Source organism: Musa acuminata, chromosome BXJ1-5 (genome assembly GCF_036884655.1).
Source record: "Musa acuminata AAA Group cultivar baxijiao chromosome BXJ1-5, Cavendish_Baxijiao_AAA, whole genome shotgun sequence".
Lineage (NCBI taxonomy): Eukaryota > Viridiplantae > Streptophyta > Magnoliopsida > Zingiberales > Musaceae > Musa > Musa acuminata.
This window is the reverse complement of record NC_088331.1, coordinates 11,317,541-11,337,751: the sequence shown is the minus strand read 5'-3', so window position 1 is coordinate 11,337,751 and position 20,211 is coordinate 11,317,541. Positions and strand designations below refer to the sequence as shown.

At 42.3% G+C, this 20,211-nt stretch overlaps 2 protein-coding genes and 1 long non-coding RNA gene across 5 annotated transcripts; 2 read left to right on the top strand and 1 right to left on the bottom strand.

Annotated features, from left to right (window-relative positions):
- Positions 1 to 114: 114 nt before the first annotated feature.
- LOC103985001 (GATA transcription factor 6) lies at positions 115 to 2,296 on the top strand. 2 transcript variants are annotated; one of them, XM_065183111.1, is made up of 4 exons: positions 115 to 389; positions 577 to 929; positions 1,027 to 1,787; positions 2,098 to 2,296. In XM_065183111.1, exons 1-3 carry the CDS (start codon positions 239 to 241, stop codon positions 1,780 to 1,782), a joined length of 1,260 nt encoding a protein of 419 aa, XP_065039183.1. In that variant the 5' UTR covers positions 115 to 238; the 3' UTR covers positions 1,783 to 1,787; positions 2,098 to 2,296. The 2 variants fall into 2 exon arrangements, with proteins under 2 accessions (XP_065039183.1, XP_065039182.1); XM_065183110.1 differs by lacking the exon at positions 2,098 to 2,296 and having other exon boundaries at positions 116 to 389; positions 1,027 to 1,942.
- Positions 2,297 to 3,437: 1,141 nt separating this feature from the next.
- Positions 3,438 to 12,497, top strand: LOC135673799 (uncharacterized). 2 transcript variants are annotated; one of them, XR_010513450.1, is made up of 4 exons: positions 3,443 to 3,520; positions 5,025 to 5,131; positions 10,723 to 11,156; positions 11,254 to 12,497. It is a non-coding gene; the product is annotated as an uncharacterized LOC135673799 (long non-coding RNA). The 2 variants fall into 2 exon arrangements; XR_010513449.1 differs by lacking the exon at positions 5,025 to 5,131 and having other exon boundaries at positions 3,438 to 3,520.
- A 233-nt stretch (positions 12,498 to 12,730) lies between these two features.
- LOC135674986 (salt tolerance receptor-like cytoplasmic kinase 1) lies at positions 12,731 to 14,266 on the bottom strand. The gene is made up of 2 exons (XM_065185245.1): positions 13,757 to 14,266; positions 12,731 to 13,652 (listed from the first exon to the last, which is right to left on the bottom strand). The coding sequence occupies exons 1-2, from the start codon at positions 14,208 to 14,210 to the stop codon at positions 12,961 to 12,963; spliced, it is 1,146 nt and encodes a 381-aa protein (XP_065041317.1). The 5' UTR covers positions 14,211 to 14,266; the 3' UTR covers positions 12,731 to 12,960.
- Between the last annotated feature and the right edge of the window lie 5,945 nt (positions 14,267 to 20,211).

Genomic DNA, 20,211 nt, shown 5'->3' with positions numbered 1-20,211 from the left:
TTGATGAACTACAGTTCACATTTGAATCAAGTCTCACCGCTCGTCACTGGATTCCAATAGGAACATTAGAATTAGCAGTAGTTTCTGAGGCAAGAGCGGGTGAAACATAAAGAAGCAAGCGCGTCCTGGAATTTTGAGTTGGCCATTGAACTGAGAGAAAAGTAGTAGTAGAAAGGGTAAACGGGGACGAGGAGGAACAGGGCACTGGTTCCGCCCACGGACTTGTGGCAGCCATTCAATGCACCGCCGAACGCTCATCCCTTGTTCATCCAGCTTCGAGGCGGCCTCGTCTCTCTTCTTCGGCCCTTGTTCCTTCGATACGCTGCCCCTTCGCGCTCCCCGGCCCGCGCCTGTCCCGCCCTCCGCTTGCTCCCACTCCTCTCAGGTAGGTTGAAACCGGAGGAAACATGATAAAAATCTCATCTTTGCTGGAATTGATGGTAAAGATGGAATCTTTCTTCTTTTATTTTCCATCTCTGCTAAATTTCATCCTAGAGTCCGAACCTCTCGTGTTTTATTCTTCTTTTCGGCGTTTAAGAATGGAGGTTTTAGGAAAGTTTGGTGGGTTGCAGGTAGAGGAGGGAACCGACATGGAAGCTCTGAAGCCTAGTTTAAGGATGGAGAATATGTACGCAGCGCAGCAGCTGCTGCAGGACCAAGGGGTTTTGAGCGAAGAGGCATGTTGGGTTGTCGAGCGGGGGAACTATTTGGGCGAGGGTTTCGCGGTCGACGACCTCCTCAACCTTGGAGAGTTCGCGGAAGACGAGATGAAAGCGGATGAAGCCGAAGTGGGCGGGAAATTCGAAACGGAAGCCGGAGCTCAGCACACGGAGCCGGAGCGCTGCAGCTCGTATTCGTCCCCTCCTTCCTCCTCTTCGGCTCTCTCCTTCGAGCTACCGCCGCCGCCGCCTCTTTCAGATATCTTTCCAGTGAGTCTTCTCCTTCGGAAGGGTTCAAAGTTGGGATTTTTATATTGAGGGACAGATTGTTGATGCATTCTGAGTGCTGCTGTTTTGCCGTCTGCAGGCGCATGACGCTGAAGAGCTGGAATGGATTTCTTACATCATAGACGACTCCATCACGGAGTTCCCCCCGCCGTGCTCTGGGGTTGCACCCCTCGCCCGGCATGAGAACCGGCACCCCCGCACCGCCGCACCGCAATGTCAACGGCCCTTCCTTCTGGGCCCCAGCGTCTGCGCCCTCTCTACGGAAGCCATGGGCATAGTGAAGGCCAAGCGGAGCAAGCGCTCGCGCAGCGCCACCGCCGCCTGGTCAAAATCCGGCCCTGTCCCCTTCGCCGACACCTCCTCGTTCTCCTCCGCCGACAACAGTACCACCACCTCCGCCGCCTCTTGCTCTTCTACCTCATCCTCCTCCCCTCTCCTCATACACGACCAGCCCGCTGGCGGCTTCGACCAAAGCTTCCTCATTTACGGCCACCACCCGCCGCCGCGCATGAAGCAGACACCGAAGAAGCGCGGCCGAAAGCCCAAGGTCCCGCCGTCCGCCGCACCCGCCGCCATCGGCGAGCGGCGGTGCAGCCACTGCGGTGCCCAGAAGACGCCGCAGTGGCGGGCCGGCCCCCTCGGCTCCAAGACCCTGTGCAACGCCTGCGGCGTCCGGTTCAAGTCCGGCCGCCTCCTCCCGGAGTATCGACCAGCTTGCAGCCCCACTTTCGTCAGCCACATGCACTCCAACAGCCACCGCAAGGTCCTCGAGATGCGCCGGAAGAAGGAAGAGGACCCCATCACCGCGGCCGCGCCCCCCGTGGTTTCCTTCTGATTCCGGTTCGAGTCTATATGTCGGACTCCTACTTCCGTAATAGTTTGTCTGTAACGGCTTGTTTATTGGTAGCGGTTTAGCTGCTTTGGGTTGTATGTTTCTTTAGCTTCTGTAGCTTTGGATTTACTATTAGCATCTTTCTTCCTTTTATTGGGCTATACACGGTGAAACTATTAACTAAAATTTCTACGTTAAAATTCATTTGGAGCTCATTAATCCACCATAAAAGAGTCACCTCATGAGCAGTAAAGATGATATCACAACTCATTTTGCATGTGATAGCACGGTAACTCTAAAATTACCTCCTTACTGCAGACCGACGCAGATTCCATCGTCTAGCTTCTCCACCGGATTACATTTGTTTGCGTGCTTCAACTATTCCCAGCTTCTCCACCAGAGTGTAGCAGAAGAGGATGATGCATGACCTGCAGCTCGGAGGAAAGCTCATGGTGTGATGATGATTCCTGGATGGCGAGCAATGTGCAGCAGCAGGTGGGGGGGTCTTACCACCATCTTCTACCTGAAAAGCTTCGAATGGACAGCGAGACTGCCTGCTGCTTACCAGGTGATGGATGATTCGTCTAAAACACACTGATCCAAGAGCTCTTTTGGCCCTTCCCTGTCGACTGCTTTTGATGATGGAGATGTAGCACAGCCTAGACGTCGCATTTGCTACAGCTTGTTCTATATATATATATATATCTGTGTTCTCCTCTTCAGTAACTCGCAGCTCTACTAGCTGCAATGATCATAGGGAGGTGTGCTATGAGTCACACAAAGGCTGATGTGCCGAAAGATGGCGTACGGCGTGGGTGATGGTGTTCACCTTTTCTTTGTATTGGTTTCCCATTAATTTCTTTTCCTTTTCTTTTGATATAATTACTATTTTCGTATTTGCTCCTCCAAATCTAAGTTTAGTGTGACAGACTTCGATTGAATGCTTTACCGGCAAACATCAAGAACATATGCAACCTCATCCTCCAATAGGATGTATCATTTACTGCCTTTGTCTGTATTCTGCTCGTCCCTGTACGAGTCATTGCTGCAATGCCAATATTCCTCTCACAAGAGATTGAGAGGCTGTGGACTCTTGCAATGATTGCATGCACCATCGTCCAAAGCAAGTCGTCCACTCAGGACACTTAAATCTAAATAACACTTTCCTCAACTTATTATGTTGGCATTAAGGAGTCACAAAACACTGTTGATAAAGCTACAATGATGCATTCACCAAAGAGAGAAAAAAAAAAAAAAAGATATTAAGTTCGAGGGGAGGGAAGAACAGAAGGAAGTGGAAAGAGCAGCAAACTAAAGTGAACCAAATGATGTTGTCACACTGGATTCAATTAATTGGATGTATTCTACATTGTTATATCATAAACTAATACAATTTTGTTAGTATTTCTTATCCTAAACAAACTTCTGTAGTGGAAATAATGCATCAGTTGACAAAAAAGGTCAATAATACATCAATGGAAATGCTTCATAAGGCAGACGTTAATACCAATATTCCACGTGTTGTTGAATTATTGGGTATATTCGGCTTCTCTATGTTTGTGCTAAATAGCCGATCCACGGAGTAGCATTATCAAACAAGAGAATAATTATGGGCCGTCGGATTGCGAATTCCACAGATCATAAAGGAGTTTTGTGGGGTAGTGGAGATTGATCGTGAGGGTTCGATGCCGACCCCCATCCTCTTCTCCTGCTTCTTTCCAATCGGCTGCGTCTTTCTCAGGTACGAAAACTCTCGCCCTCAATTTGGAAGCCTTTGAGTCTTACCTGTTCAGCGGATCTGTTCCTTACGGTGGAAATGTGGATCGGCAATCGTGGATAGATTGATCAAGGTATCCGAGATTTCATTGCGAGGAAATTGATTAGAAATATGGGGTTTTTCTGGGGATTCATTGCTCCGTGTGATCATTAGGCGCTTCTCTCGGTGATAGACTAGATCACATTTTGGTTATGGATGATCAACGGACCATCCTTAACACACCCCGGTCCTCAAAATCGGATTTTTGAGTGTTGGCTAATATGAGACCAGGTGGAGTTTGTGAGTTTGGGGGTTTCAGGTGTTAGCATGGTCAGGGCTTTCATCCAACTCAATTTAATTTAATTAGGTTGTGGCCTTGCAATTGATGTCGTAATTAGGGAGGATAAATGATATGAGTGCTCCAGGATCTCCATATGCTCATGTAGTGGACTTGTCTTCCATTGGCTTCTAAGTTTCAAATGGTATATATTGAGGTTTTTGTATCAGTCCTTGCCAATACAGATTGATCATTTGGATCAGGTCCCAGAATCAGATATCATCTAAGTTTCAGTTATATCCAGGATGAACATTTTTTGTTAAAACCATTGGGAATCACTGGTACATATTGATTTAAACAATAAAAACCACTGGGAGCACCAAAATATATCCTGATTATTTTTTGCCACTAAAAATTTTTATTATTTAGTGGCATCTTTTAATTAAAAGTTATCAGTCCCAGTTCAAATTGCCAAAACCATTAAAAACTGGATTTAGCCCAAACTTGCAAATCCACCAAAGTTGTTGGAACTGTCACTTTATAAATTTATATATCTTGGTCTCCTAGGTTTGAATTGCTTGCAAATTTTGAAAAGATGGCCTAATATCAACAAGTTTCGAGTGTCGACATTGTTCTAGCAGTAGATAACATGAGGTTACTATTTCGGGTGCTTTACTTGGGCATAGAATCTAAGCAAGGCAGCCAAATGTCTGAAAAATATAAGGTATTGGTGTAGGAGCAACGTTGATGGAGGCTATTATCAACTAGAGAATTTCAAATTTTATTTAGACTTGAAGGAATGCTCAAATTAATGCTTCTTGAAATTTTTGCTCTATCAAGCTTGTTGGTCCCTGGTAACATAAATAGAGATTTTCAGTCCATTGGCAATGCTGATGAACATGCCTAAGGTGCAAGGCCCACTGAGGCTGTAATCTTCTGCCTCACCTAAACTAAGCCTCAATGACTTTGAGAAGGCATATGCCTAAGGCAAGTGCCATATACGCCTCATAAAAAAAAAGCAGACCTATGGTTCTGATGATACTTTAATTGTCATATTTGCTTATGTTTGCAATTCTGAAGAACAGATTTTATTCAAATAGCAGTTGGACTAATATGAATCAATTACATGATGGACAGTGGATGCTTTTTCTACTGCTATATTTTGAGAAATCCTAGCGAACTTGAAAGAACTTAAGCCTAAGGATCTTGCAGATGTCATAAAGACTTGATCAATGAGCTTCGGTTACCTGTTTCTGATTGAGATAACAAGTGGATCGTTGTATACTTGGACAGCAGCATGAACTTGCTTGGTTATTGCAGTAAGCTCTAAACTGTCCTGATTCTATCAATCCTAACTTCTGCTTTAGTATGTGCTGCATCTTGTGAACATCTCAACCAGTTATCTTTCACCTGAACATCTGGCACAGGCTCATTTATAAAATTCATGAACGAATTTAATGCATCAAGCATAAGATACCTGAAGTAGGAAATCTCCTTCCACCATAGCAAGTTGATTTAGAACAGAAAGAGAGAAGTAGAGAGAGAGAGAGAGAGAGAGAGAGAGAGAGAGAGGAGTGAGATTAGTTTAAGATGTCGAAAGTAGGAAATCTCCTTCCACCATAGTAAGTTGATTTAGAACAGAAAGAGAGACGTAGAGAGAGAGAGAGAGAGTAAGAGAGGAGTGAGATTAGAGATTAGAGAGGAATGAAAGAAGTTAGAAGAGAGAGGATATAATTTTTTTCCATTCAAATCTGAAGTGTCTTATTCATTGACAAGCTCCAGTAGGGGTTTAGGAGTATTAGTACAATCAATGTAAGCAATGATTCCCAAGAGTAACCTCTTAGGTAACTTATATGTCTCTTAGATACTCAAAATGTGATTTCGATGAGACCTAAATAGCTTTAAGATAATTTATTACAGCTGAGAAGAAAAAGAGTGCACTTAGTACAGATGTAGAGTTCCAAGGTTAGCACATAGAAAGAGCAAAAAACTCTTTAATTTTTCACACAACTCTTAGAGTTTATAGGCCAACTAATTAATAATTTTTTAGTTGATTTCTTTCTGTAGAATAAACTGTTATGAAATCCTTTATAAAGGTATATGGTTCTCCATCATTCTCTCCATGTAGAAAAGAACTCGATCCCGACGAGTGATCTTGCAAGATACTGGTCCAATAAGTTTGGCACAAAGTCACGAAGTTCTTTCAAAGTAATTCAAGTAGCATAAGAAGCTGGACAATCATGTCACTTGACAAAAGTGTTGTGTGATGATAGTAGCAGACATAACTAGGTGGTCATCAAGAATAACCTCTATGTTATCCTTGTGTCATGGGAGAGTCGGTACTTTGGGAGGATTATCACTTGCAAGAAAGGTTTTTAATCTCGTACCATATTAACGTATCGAGCCTTGCTCGGTACGGTACAGTACGGTACCAGAGTACCAAGTGGTATGCCGAGGCGTACCGAGCGATATGCTAAGATTCTAGTGAGCGGATGCGGGTTGGTTCAACCATAGCGACCATCAGATGCGGGTTAGTTGACTTGACGCAATCGGTTAGGACCCGTGACCCACAAGGTGGTATAAGACATGGGATCGGCCCCATCCAACCCTTGGGCCTCGTCGATCCTCTCCATCCATCACCTTCCATGTTGATGTCTGCCGCTTGGTTGCCCTCCTTCGTCGTCGTCGCGTCCCTCCCAGCGAACTCCGTCACCCTCCCACGCACATGTTCGGCCTCGAGACGCACAACCCCATCCCTCTCCATCACTTTCTCCTTTCCTCTCTCTCTCTCTCTCTCTCTCTCGCTCCTCCCATCACCTTCCGCATCAACGCCCAACGCTTAGTCGCCCTCCTTCGTTGCCGCCATCTCCCTCCCAATGAGCTCCATTGCCCTCCTACGCACCTATCCGGCCTCGAGATGCACAACCCATCCCTCCCCCTCGCTTTCTCCTTCCCCCCACCCCTCTCTCTCTCTCCCGATCCTCCCATCACCTTTCGCGTCGAAGCCCATCGCTTAGTCGCCCTCCTTTGTCGCCACCGCATCCCTCCCAACGAGCTCCGCTGCCCTCCCACGCACTTATCCAGCCTCAAGACACACAATCCCACCCCTCCCCCTTGTTTTCTCCTCTCTCTCTCTCTCTCTCTCTCTCTCTCTCTCTCTCTCTCCTACTCCTGCTCCTCTCTTATGATCGAAATGATGGGTTCTGCACCCTGACTCCGAGATCTAGGAAGAAGAATCGTATCGGTAGCGAGCGGTACACATGCCGATAGGCTGGCGGATCGGTACATCTCACCCGTATCGGGTTGCACGGTGCGAAATAAAAAATGTTGCTTACAAGAACACTGGTAGATAGAGAAGGAAGCTCAAAATTATCATGATATGGAATTCAATCCTCCACATTGAGAAATGGACTAATATTTAAGTCAGAAGGCAAATCAAGCATATATGCATTAGATCTCAGTTTTTAAATAATGGGGAAAGGATCAATGGCTCAGGCATACAACTTCTTAAGTGAATTTTTGGGGAATCTTTCCGGGTGAATGTGTACCAAGACATAATCACCAACTTGAAACTCTTGACTCTTATAATATGCATCGACAACAAGTTTGTAATTTGAATTGCTCAAAGCAATTTGATGTTGAATCTTATTATGATATGTTAAGTGAAGGAGTGAGCTAATTCTAGGACAACATCAATAGTAGATTGGATTTTCTATAAGGGTGGCAGTTTAGGAGGTAATTCCAAATATATGACATCAAAAAATTCATTTAACAAACATTTAACTTCATGAGTTAGGTCAAATGTAGTGTAAGGACTAGAAATTTTTGTAGCAATGGTGGCCACATAAAACTTGTCATTTAAACTCTCTACTTTAAAAGACTTGGGATCTCTATAAGTGGAGATCCTTAGTGGTTAGGGCTTGTGGAAGGGATTTGAGAGTTCTTGATTTGTCATTTTTCAATGGTTTCGTTGGTTGCATGATAATGTTTTTATCTTTGTACCGAAAGACAAATGTTTTCTCTCTCATGATTGGTAACATCAAAGTCATACAACCAAGGTCGACCTAGAAGAATCTGGGCAACATTTATTAGTAGAACATCATAGTAAATCTCATCTTTGTAATCACCCATTTTGATTGGTAACAAGCATTTCTCAATCATGCGTAAAGTGATTTTGCCAGCTTAGGCTATTTTAAATGATGTCCAATATGACTCTACCTTAAGGTTTAGTCTTTTGATAGTATATTTTGAGACTACGTTCATAGTGCTACCCCCATGTATAACAAACTTGTAAGTTCTCTCCCCGCTTTGGATAAAAATATGGAAGCTACTTGTGCTATTTTTTTCATTGGAATCACTAGCAGTAGAGAGAATGATGCGGATAACATTAACATGGGCTTCTTCAATTTCTAATTCATTTTCATCACCGGAGTATGGTTCGGGCTTAACTACTTGATCTACTTCCTCGATTTGATTCTCTAGTTCTTGTTTTAAAGTAATTGTACATTGAAGACAATGAAAGGCCATATGGCTTCTATTATGATAGTAGCAATATTGGATTGAAGAGAAACTAGTTTGAGAATTAGTGATTGAATGAGTTGAATGATTCATGGTTAGGACTAGGGATGTTACTTCTGAGAAATTTTTACCACCCTATTCTTTTTACTTTTTTTAAAAAAAAATTATATTCTCTCTAGCTTCCATATCATGGCAATTCTTGGAAAATAAGATATGTCTGTATACACCTTGTATTCTTTAATGTATAATATCTAGTTTCATATACAATATGAGAGAAAGATCAAGTGATTGGGTCAGAAAATTTTCACATTTACCAAATCCCATCTCATCAAAAACATAGTCAAAAGATATCATTTCACGCCATTAATTCCCATCTCATTTATGTTTGTAGTTTAGCACCTAAAAACTTGTACAGTATCAGACTTGTTTCTTCACCATTCTGAAAACAAAGACTTGGACGGCTGAGTTGCTGAATTGAGCAGCTCACTCCATGGTGGAGAAGAAACAGAGTAGACTAAGACATGGATTGGAATGAAGGCTTGTGGTGATGATCTGTATATTACACCGACCCCATGAGTTTACTTGGCAAGCATCACTTTCTCTGCTCATCTTGTTGTTCCATACGGAGTAATAGAGCAAATGATGGACGAGACACCATGTTCTTTATTAGAGAGAAATTTTTCAAAGATTAGCCTTCTGTCTCTTTGTTATCATGTTGAAAAGTCATCGCAGATAAATAGACGTTAAAGGAGTATTATTTCCTAAACAAATTCTCCTACATCTATATATAAATATTAGTTTATCAAGAATATACAAGAAGATCATCATTCATCGGGGCTTTAGTAGCGAACTCTCTTGTCATCAAGTCACCAACTTCCTTGACCTTTTAAGATTGGACAACTGCTAGCCCCCGTACATGTGGTCTTATGACTTTGAGGAGACATGTGTTTTGGATAAATAGTCACTTAGGCTTAGTCACTATGACCCCCTTTGCGAGGAGGCACCCTCGAAGTTAATGGAGCTATTTTTTTCGAGTTTCTCAAGATAGCCCGAATAGCCTGAGTTCCATAAAGAGGGTTGTATCTACTTTAAATGGATTTAGTCATGTTGGGCATGTCGGATGCTTTTCTACTTTAAATGGACATATCACTTATAATGAGGATGCGCTAGTGACATTGGGTATAACTGATGCATTATGCACAAAAGAGATGTTCTTGTTGCATATGGTGCTTTATATATTTTTGTATTTTCAATGGATGAATAATGAGTAAAGGGTTTCCTTTTCCTTGTGTGAAGCGCTTTGAATGTTTTGTTTTGTATTGGACAAACACATCATTTGCAAAAGAAATGCTCTAATTATGTTGGGTGACATGATGCAATTAGATCTTGTGTGTATTTATGTTATTAGTTTTAGTACAAGTGATCAAGGGAGGAGGAGAAAGAGAGAGATATATCGAGAGAGACGGGAAGAAGCCACCGTCGTTGTTGTCGGAGGAAGACGCCGCCACTATCATCGAAGGAAGACGCTATCAATGTCGTTAGAGGAAGGCGTTCTTGCTACCATTGTTGTTAGAGGAAGACACTGTCAGGGAAGAAGGCTGCTATTGTCATTCATTCGCCAATGGGAGGAATTCTGTCACTATGCAAAAATGTAGTGGGAAAGAGAGTTTCTCTTAGGGTTCTTTCTGGCACGTGGTTTTCGGCTTTCTGCGATAGATAACTGGTTCAAACAAAACTAGTTTTCTTGTGTTTGGTTCGACTCAGTCTCGATAGATAATTGGTTCAATCAAACCTTGGTTTGACTTAGGCTTGACCTAGCCTAAGTTGAACCAGGCAATCGCTCGGCCCACCCAGCACCTGGGCCTAGGTGATTGCTTGGACCGTGCCTGAGTGAAGATGCCCATCCAACCCAATAGACGGGTTCTCGGGCCTCGTCTCGTCTCAGCTCACCTGGGCACTTGGGCAAGAACTTAGTAATTCACTGTGATATGCTAGTTTGGTTTGTAGGGTGTCTACCTCGTGTTTCTCTCATGCATTGACAAGCTCCATTATTTATAGGGGTTTGGAAGCCTTAGTGTATAATCAACGAAGACAATGATTCCCATGAGTAATCTCTTAAAAAACTTGTATGCCTTTTAAAAACTCAAAATGTGACTCCTAATATATTTAAATATTTTTAAGTTAATTTATTATAGCTGAGAAAAAGAAAAATGGTGCACTTGATACAGAAATAGAGTCCTAAGATTAGCACCTAAAAAGAACAAAAGACTCTTTCAATTTTTCATACAACTCCTAGAGTTTCTAGCCAACTAATTGATGATTGTTTTTAGCTGATTTTTTTACCTAGAATAAACTCTTAAGAAATATTTTCCATCAAAAACTCTTCTTCTAGGAACTCTGGCTTTACCAAAGGGACAGCACAAATGAGATGGACGGTCTTTAGATACTCTCAGGTTGCTCAACAGCATTGATGGCCTTGCACTGATGAATTCTTCTGGTTTTAGTCCTTAGTGCTTTTGCAAGATGAGGAAATTAGGACACAGTTGTTCCGCGGGAAGGCGGCCGTATTAAAAAGAGATACAAGTAGTTGAAACATGTGCTTTGGAGTTACATGATCTGACTGTGTCAGTTGCGAGGAAGAAACCAAGCAAAATAGCAATGGCATTAACCAAGAAGAGAGAGTTATTGCACCAAAGAAGAGCACTGATGTAGAAAGACAAAGGTGACAAGAGTGTGCTACCAGTTGGTCCCACAGGGCAAAGAGGCTCGGCACTTCATTGTTACCTTCCCCTACTCTTTGATACCATGGCAACTGATAGCAATCTTGTATGTGAAGTTTGCTGTATCTGTTACTTGATTTGGTGTTTCTTAACAGCTTATGTCAAGGGTTTACTGTTTCTATTTGTTCCTCTTTGGTTTGCAGCATCTTCCAGTGGAGTTCTCGTTCATGTGTCACCCTTTTGGGCAACGTGGAAGGCGACGCGGTGATGGCGCTGTCGGATTTCGGCTACCCCTCCACATCCATCTTCATATGCCTAATGGATCCAAGTGATAAAGCTCGTGATGGCATCCTCCATATCCATCTTCATATGCCAAATGCAAATGGATCCAAATGATAAAGCAAATCCAGCGCAGGAAGCAGTCTCGTGATGGCATGCGAAGCGGGGAAGAAGCACGTGAATGCCTTTGATCCTGACAGTGGCTTATCGTTGAAAACCCCACATGAACTTTCACTACGGACGGAAGCCTTCCACGTTACGCAGATGGCTTTTGCTCCTCATCATTTATCATCTTCGTAGCCTTTAAAAGCAGGGAGCTTTGGAGCCGTGTGAGCTGCAAGTCATACCACACATCACATGACAGGTGGGCCGAGTGATTAGATGGCAGGAGCAAGAGTGGAACACTGCTCGAGTCTTGGCTTCCTCTGCTGTGGCACCATTATTAAAGCTCAAGGATGGGAACCGAAGAGAAAACCATGTGCTCGCATGTACGCCACATGCATCAGCTTCCCTCCCCATGGACAGATGAAGAAGATAACTTCTCAAGGGTGGCGCCGAGAGTTTTAAGTTGGAAAGCGACGCTTCGCGGTGTTCCAGCTGTGAAAGAGCAGCTGGAAAGGAGGAAGACTTCCTGTGCTTTGAGCTTAGCCGTCGTCAATGGTGGGTCTCTCAATCTCCAAGTAGCTTGTTTCCTGTCCGTTCTCGGAGTAAAACCAGCAAGCTTTTAGGATTTTTGGTGACAGGCATCAGATGTAGGTCGTCGTTCCGAGGTACGGAGCATGAAATCGATCATGCCCGTTTCACCTGCTCCGCCATTGTTGCGAGTGTGAGAGATGTTTGTGAGTCACGAGAGTGTACCCTTACTGCCAATGGACACAAGGGTAATGTATTGAGAGGTACCACAGCCGATGTCAGCATGCAACCAACGTGGGATGTTCTCCCCCATCAATCGCGATTATTGTTATTTAGCACTGCCCGCTATTTGATCTCTCTATGGATCATTTAGGGGATCGATGAGCGTGTTTCTTAGGTGTAACGGAGGAAAAAGATCCACCTGATGGGTGGAGATTAATACTTGTCATTGGAGCTCGTAGCAGGCATCATCCTGCATTTATTTCTCGTGTAGCTGATGAAGAAATGGCAGCCATAATGCCTCCTTTTATGGATACGATCGACTGATATATTTTACATGTACGCCTATAATCCAGCTTCTTGAATGATGGTGTATGTCCTTAACATAGTATCACTTAGCGTAGCTGAAATCATATCATGTCTTCGTACACCATAATCATGTCACCATGGTGAATTAATTATACGATAACAGGAACTTATTAGCATATAGGTATCCAAGATTGACGTTTATACATAATTGACTACAACCAGTGGTGATTGCCGACAACGACAGGAAATGAGGCAACGAGGAGGCCACATCATGTTATTTCCAAGGAGAAGAGAGGAGGCGAGTGAAGGCACAGAAACGACAAAAAAAGTCAAACGGGAATATGCTGACTTCAACTGCGTAGTATACATACAATTTTTCCACCTATTTCCTACGTGTAGACGACGTTGTATAAAGTTGAGACGACGAAAGGCACGAATCAGAACGGCGTTTCTTTTCTATTGTTTGACTTCTACGACATGTCGCTCTTGCCGTCGGATTTTGACGCAACGGCTGCGATGGAAGACGACGCCGCGTCCCGCAGCATCCTGACCACCTCCGCCATCGAGGGGCGGAGGCCAGGGTTGTCTCCGACGCACATGGCCGCCACCGCCGCCGCCGCCTTCGCCTCCCCGGCGTCGTACTTGCTGCCCAGCCTGGCGTCCACAGCCTCCGCCGCCCGCCCCTCCGGGTCCCGCAGCACCGGGCCCACCTCCGCCGTCAGCCGCTGCCGCTCCCTCTCCGAGTCGAACGCCTCCGCGCCCGTCACCAGTTCTAGCAGCAGCACGCCGAAGCTGTACACGTCGTTCTTCTTGGAGACCATCCCGGAGCGGAGGTAGTAAGGATCGACGTAGCCGGGGGAGCCCACCACCATGGCGTCGGCGGAGCGCGGCGGCGCCACTGCCGCCGAGAAGCCCACCCGGGCCGACCCGAAGTCGCACAGCTTCGCCTGCAGCCGCCCGTCGAGGAGTACGTTCGCGGCCTTGACGTCGCCGTGCACGACCTGGGGGTCGCACCCCTCGTGTAGGTAGTCGAGCGCCTGCGCCACCTGGTACGCGATCGTCATCCGTCGCGCCCACGGCAGCACCTCCCCGCCGCCGCCGTGGAGCTTCTCGTGGAGACTGCCGTTGGGCACGTACTCGAACACCAACACGCCTTCTTCTTCTGCGATTGGGAAGGGAAACCATGAACGAATCATCAAACACGTTGAAAGCGTCGAGAGAATGAGAGAGAAGAAGATGAGATGGGCGGCGGGCAGAGGCACGAACCGCGGTCGTCGCAGTAACCGAGGAGGCGAACGATGTGGGGGTGGCGGAGGCGGAGAAGAACGTCGAGCTCCTGGCGGAAGGCCCGGTAGAGGCGCTCGCTGGGGCGGTGGAGCTTGAGTGCGCCGAGGGAGGCGTCCCCGAGGCGGGCGAGGTAGACGGTGCTGGACCCGCCCTCGCCGATCACGGCGGCGGCCGCAAACTTCCCGGTGAGCGACTCAATCTCCGCCCACCCGAACCGCCAAACGGCCGTCCCCTTTTCCTTCTCCTTCTCCTGCTCCGTCTCGGTCTCCGGTCCGTCGGCGACGCGACCGAGCTCCAAGTCGTCCAAGTCGCAACACGAGTAGCAGAGCGGTATCCTCCACCTGCGGAACATCCTAACGCAGGCGAAGGAAAGAAAGATAATAGACGAGAAGACGGCGGCCAACACGAGGCTTATGAGCAAGGCGAGATGCATCGTGAAGAGAGGGCACAAAAGAAGAGGCCGATGAGAGGGAGTAATAGAGGAGAGTGGCAGTGGGAGTATATATATTGATAGAGAGCTACACACTTCATCCAATCGAATTGATATGGTGGTCACATTGGAATAATGAAAGAGAGAGAGAGGGAAGGGTACGAAGGATAGAGTGATGGGCAGTGGTGACGATAATTAAAGCTTCATGTGATGAATAATTATCTTTCAGTGATGATCAACTTTTGCTGTAGAGTTAGAAACAAACAATCACAATCACAATCACAATCAAATCATAAAGAAGCAAGCTGGAATTAAAATCGAATCGATAGCATGATTTATATTGGTTTCAAATCAAATTATAAACCTTTGGTTCACAATTAATATATATAATTTTTATTATTATTTTAAACTATTCTGATTCTGATTCTGATTCTGATTCCGAAATCAATCTTTATAGGGTTGGATTATAATTATCAAAATATAATAATTAAAATTATAGATTCAGAATCTGAACGTCAATTCCGGAATCAGCATAAGGTCTGAGTACATATTATATGTCGAATAATCTGTGAGGGAATGAATCCATCGAAGAAACACAGTCCAACCACTGCCATTTCTTTAAACTCTTTGGTACAAAGAGACAGCAGACGAGAGCAGGGTTTGTACTTCAATGTTCTTTCCTCTGCATTCCCAAGGAAGGAGCGAACGATTAGGTGTCTGCAAATGCAGTACATTATTCATCGGAAGACTGTGTGATCGAATCTACTGGTGCAATCGAATGAATCCCTGCATCTGTAACCTTATGTGAGCAGTTGAGAGAACATACATGAACAAGAGTGAGAAGCTCTGCATATTTATTATAGTAGACAGAGAGCATATGAAGGTGGAAATCTTTCGATAAAACCAGCAAACAATGTCTAATTTCTTACAAGATGATGATGTCTGCAGAGTAGAGTCAACAGCCAAAAGAACATGTCTTCCTTGTGGTCAAACAAATGTTGTCTGCACCTACCTAGTCAACGCTCCATGCTTCCTATAGAACAGAGAAGATATATTTATCATCCTGGATATGTTAAAGAGGTAGGTACCATACGAACAATGCTTCCTAGAAAAAGCTTGTTAGGGTGATTAATCAATCACTAGAATATATGTCCATATCTATTGGCTTAATCAATCCTGGATTTGAATCCGGATCTGCCAAGGAAGAATGTAAGGTTCAAATGCAGATCCCATTCCTAATAATTACATCAGATTTTGTGCACAGTATCGAATGGAGATTGAAGATTGATATGCTAATCTAATAACATTCTTGGGTAGAGTGTCATGCATCTTCTCTGCCAATTAAAGACCGATGATACGTAGATCCTAATCATAAATATTCAATAATTCCTTGATATATGTTGTCATATTAGAAAACCAATATTCTTGGAATCAAATATGATATACTAAATCTTTTCTAATGAAAGTCCATGACATACAATATTATTTTTGCTCATGAGATATTTATTAAGTATCAAAATAATCTTTTTTGATAGTACAACTCTTATAATAACTTGTTTAATAGTCTAAAATAGATTTTTGACATGAAAAATGGGATGTCGAATTAGAAATGACCAAATTCTTTTTATTCATCCGAAAGAAAAACAATATTTTTTGGGGTGCATGCAAAGGAGAAAAATGAATGTATATAGCATCTACGTATACAACTTTCATGGCTTAGACATATCTAAATCAAAATAAACACATAAGAAAGATAGATGTAACAAGTTTCGGAAGGTGTTGATATTTTTCTTCTGGTAGGAAGCAGTGGATACTTTTTAATTGATGCTATACGAGAGGTGTCCGCGACAGACAGGAAGAACATATTCCTGTCTCCCGTGCACAATAATTTAAAGCAAGAAGAACTTATTCCTGGCACGCACCTACGTGCTTCCGATTTAGAGAACATATGGGGACTCCCACTGACACCGAGAAGCTCAAATTAGGAGAACATATGGGAATCAGTGTTGTGATGGCTGATAGGCTGCTTTGAAGGACAACCTCTTCGACTTGTTGTTGATGGATAACATGTAATGTAATGGGGGCTAAATCAGCTGAACGAAGTCTAAATTCAAACCAACAAGATCACTCACTGCATGGGGGCTTCATTCTGCTGATAAGAAACTTGTAGGAAGGATTAGTAGGCTGTGGAGTGGTGAAATAACGATCAAGTTGATAAAAATATATATATTAGAAAGGCATAGAACAAACATAGGTATTTTAATATGATTTGACACAAACGTCATTCCTATCCTATGCAGAGAAAACCTAAAGAATTTGTCCCAATACGTAACAATAATATCATAATTCTAAAATTATCCTTATCGATCAAAAGTTGACGAATGTTGGCCATAATTAACTTCGGTTCCTCTCTTCGGTACGATCGCTACAATAAACACAATGCTGGATCGATGACCAAAGGTCACACCGGAGAAGATGTGACATCGGAGACGAGGATGAGAAACTTTGGTAGTGGGAGATATCTCTCATGAGAAACTTGCTTACTGCTCTGCCATTCCCCCGAAACTTTATTTACAGGAGAGAGAGAACGTGTAGGCCATTAGAGGGCTCGTAGGGCGTCATGTCACGAGTGAAGAGGAAGATGGCTCAACGTCTCATTGCCTTCCTCGTTCGTTCCTCATCGACCATGCATTCATTACATCTATAGTGAGGAACACAAGCAACTGTTGGTTTCAACACGAGGTGAGGACCATGCGAGGTCAACATCCTTAATTTTGACTCTAGTTTGAGTCAATTCCCACAAATTTTCCTCCTTGGACGAAAAATTGGTGATAGTTTAGTTTAGAAAATTCATCTTCTCTTCCCCCAAAAATGTCCCATAGGTTGATCAAATTCAAGTAGAGCTCGAATTTAGCTAAATGAAGGTTATGAGTTGTAACGATTCTATGAAGAATAATTTTCTTTTTTAGTGATTACTTTACGAATAAACTGATACGTTGCATCATCAATATGTTTGATTTTGTCATTAGATAGAAAAATCGAGCTTTGACTATCATTGTGCATGATGACGTCTTCTTTCTGATTCGTGAATTCCTTAAATAAATTTTCTAACTAAATTGTTTCCTTCGTGGCTTTCAATTATCTGTCATGCATAGGTGGTAATGAAACTCCTTTTGATATTAGTTCTCCTTAAAAATTAAATATTCTTTTGGATTCCTAAAGATACAGAAGAATCTATTTAATAATTTCCCAGTGAGCCCTTCCCATGATTTCCATGTATCAGCTCACTACGCTGACTATTTGAGCAAGATCAAGACATGTACAGACCATGGCATATATTAAACTTAAACTGTCCGCTACACTTGTGTAAAAAATACTTTTTTCATTTCTTTTATTTTTTCTTATTTTTTCATTTCTTCTTAAAAATTAAATATATTTTTTGGATTCCCAAAGATACAGAAGAATCTATTTAATAATTTCTTAATGAGCTCTTCCCACGAATTTCATGTATCAACTCACTACGCTGATTATTTGAGCAAGAACAAGACATGTACATACCATGACATATATTAAATTTAAACTGTTCGTTACACTTGTACAAAAAAAAAAAATTATTTTTTTTATTTTTTCTTATATTAGGGATATAAAGACTCTGGTAGTCACAAGTGTGTGGCCAATGAAATATGAACGATCTTTGAAGATAATATACTAAATCATTCCATCACTGTCTTTATACACATCTCTTGAGATAAATATAGCTTCATGGTAGCTCTGTCATGATGATTCTCTATGCCAAGGATTTTTTTTCATTACCCAAGTCCTTCGTTTCAAACTCTCTCGTAAGCATATTCTTAAGATCCTTGATTTTAGACTTAGTTTCTGGGTGCAACAAGTATATCCTTAATGTGTAATAGTAAATATACTATAAAACTATTTATCTTTTTTTATTTATGCAACTACTAAATCCAAAACTTATTGAATCTCAGATTTTAATGATAAAATTAATTGATGAGTTTACGATTTAATCACGTTTTGAGTGACATAGGACTAACTTCGATCAGAAAAAATAAATCGATTAAAGCAGGAGAAATCAGATGTTGGGCCGGAGTGAAACATGTTAAGAGATTGGATGTCGAGCCGGAGGATCGGTCGACGTACCGATAAAAAATTGAGGATATTTTAGGCTAAGTAGAAGGCTCATTCAATACCCCATAGTTGGCCCAAGTAGTGGCACTGTCAAACTTGGCGATGGTATTGCACAGACATAGTCTCCTAGACTATGTCAAGCGATGGTATCGTCTAATGACAATGTTGCAGGCGATGGTATCGCCAGGACCCGGGAAACACGGGATGAGACTATCTTTAACTCAATTTTTGAAGTTATTTGGAGTGTATAAATATCCCACTCTTTCTTACTTAGATAAGCAAGAAAAAAAGGGTTAAAAGGGGAAAAGAATTCTTAATGAAAAAGATTTGAAAAAGCTTAAAAAGTATTGAGTGTTCCCCTCCACCTCTTAGAGTTTAGAGTTCATTCTAAGAGAGGTGTAAAACTTATAAAGGTTCTCTCTTGAGCCTACCAAAAGGAGAAAGAGTTGTAAGGGTAGTTAATTTTCGCCCATCGGAAAGAAATTGGTAGCGAAAGCCAGTGGCATTAAGTGAAGAGGAATTGAGAGTGGACGTAGGTTGAGACAATCTAACCACTATAAATCTGGTATGCTCTTTTCTTTTGCTACTTACTTTTATTGCTTACTTAGCTGCTCACTTCACTTTATATTTGCTCTAAGTCAAGTTTAAACACTTTCTGATTTGGGCTTTATCGAAATGATTTTTCTACGTTGAATGAGTTTTCGAATCGACGTAAGTTTTATGAAAGCACTAATTTACCCCCTCCCCCCTCCCCCCTCTTAGTGTCGATTTCGATCCAAACAATTGATATCATAGCCAAGGTTTTTTTCTTTTGGTTTAACACCTAAGACAAATGGCTTTTACTAGCAATCAAGAGAGTCTTTCGATCACTTGTCCTCCTATGTTCAATGAGACGAACTACATGTATTGAAAAACTAGAATGATAATTTTTTTATTTTATATAGATTTTGAGTTGTGGAACATTGTTAAAAGCGGTTTTGAGAAGTCTTCCAAACCAATGAATGAATGAAATGATTTGGAAAAGAAGACTTTCTCCTTGAATGCTAAAGCAATGAATACTTTGTTTTGTGCTCTTGATAAAAATGAATTTAATTAGATTTCTATATACGAAACAACACATGATATTTACACACACTCGAAGTCACACACACGAAGGCACAAGTAGAATTAAAGAGTAAACAATTAATCTTTTGGTTCATAACTATGAGTTGTTTCACATGAAACCAAATGAGACCATTGGAGACATGTACACTCGTTTTATGGATGTCGTCAATGATCTAAAAGCACTTGGTAAAAGTTTTTCTAAACTTAAACTTGTAAACAAGATTCTAAGATCTATTCCAAAAAGTTAGGATCCTAAAGTAACGACAATATAAGAAGCAAATGACCTAAATAACTTTCCGCTTAAAAAACTTATCGGGTCTTTGATGACCTATAAAATGATATGTATAGCACATGATGAACTTAAGAATAATCTTCCAAAAAATATGAAGGATTTGGTACTTAAAACAAAAGAAGTCCACTCGAGCGAAAGCTCAAGTGATGATGACCTTGAACTCCTTACAATAAAATTAAAGAAGTTCATAAAACAAGAATCTAAGAATAAAATAAACTTAAAAATGATAAAATAACTTGTTATAAATGCAGTTGGTCGGGTACTTCAAAAGCGAATATCCGAAAGTGAACAAGAAGCTACAAAAAAAAACGAAAGCACTCAAAACGACTTAGGACGATTCGAGTGCATCCAAAGACAAGGAGCAAGTCGATAAATAAGAGGTGGCAAACTACGCCTTGGTGGCTTTTAGCAGTGAGGTAAGTGACTCAACCAAAACCTCTTTACTTTTCTATGAAATTACTT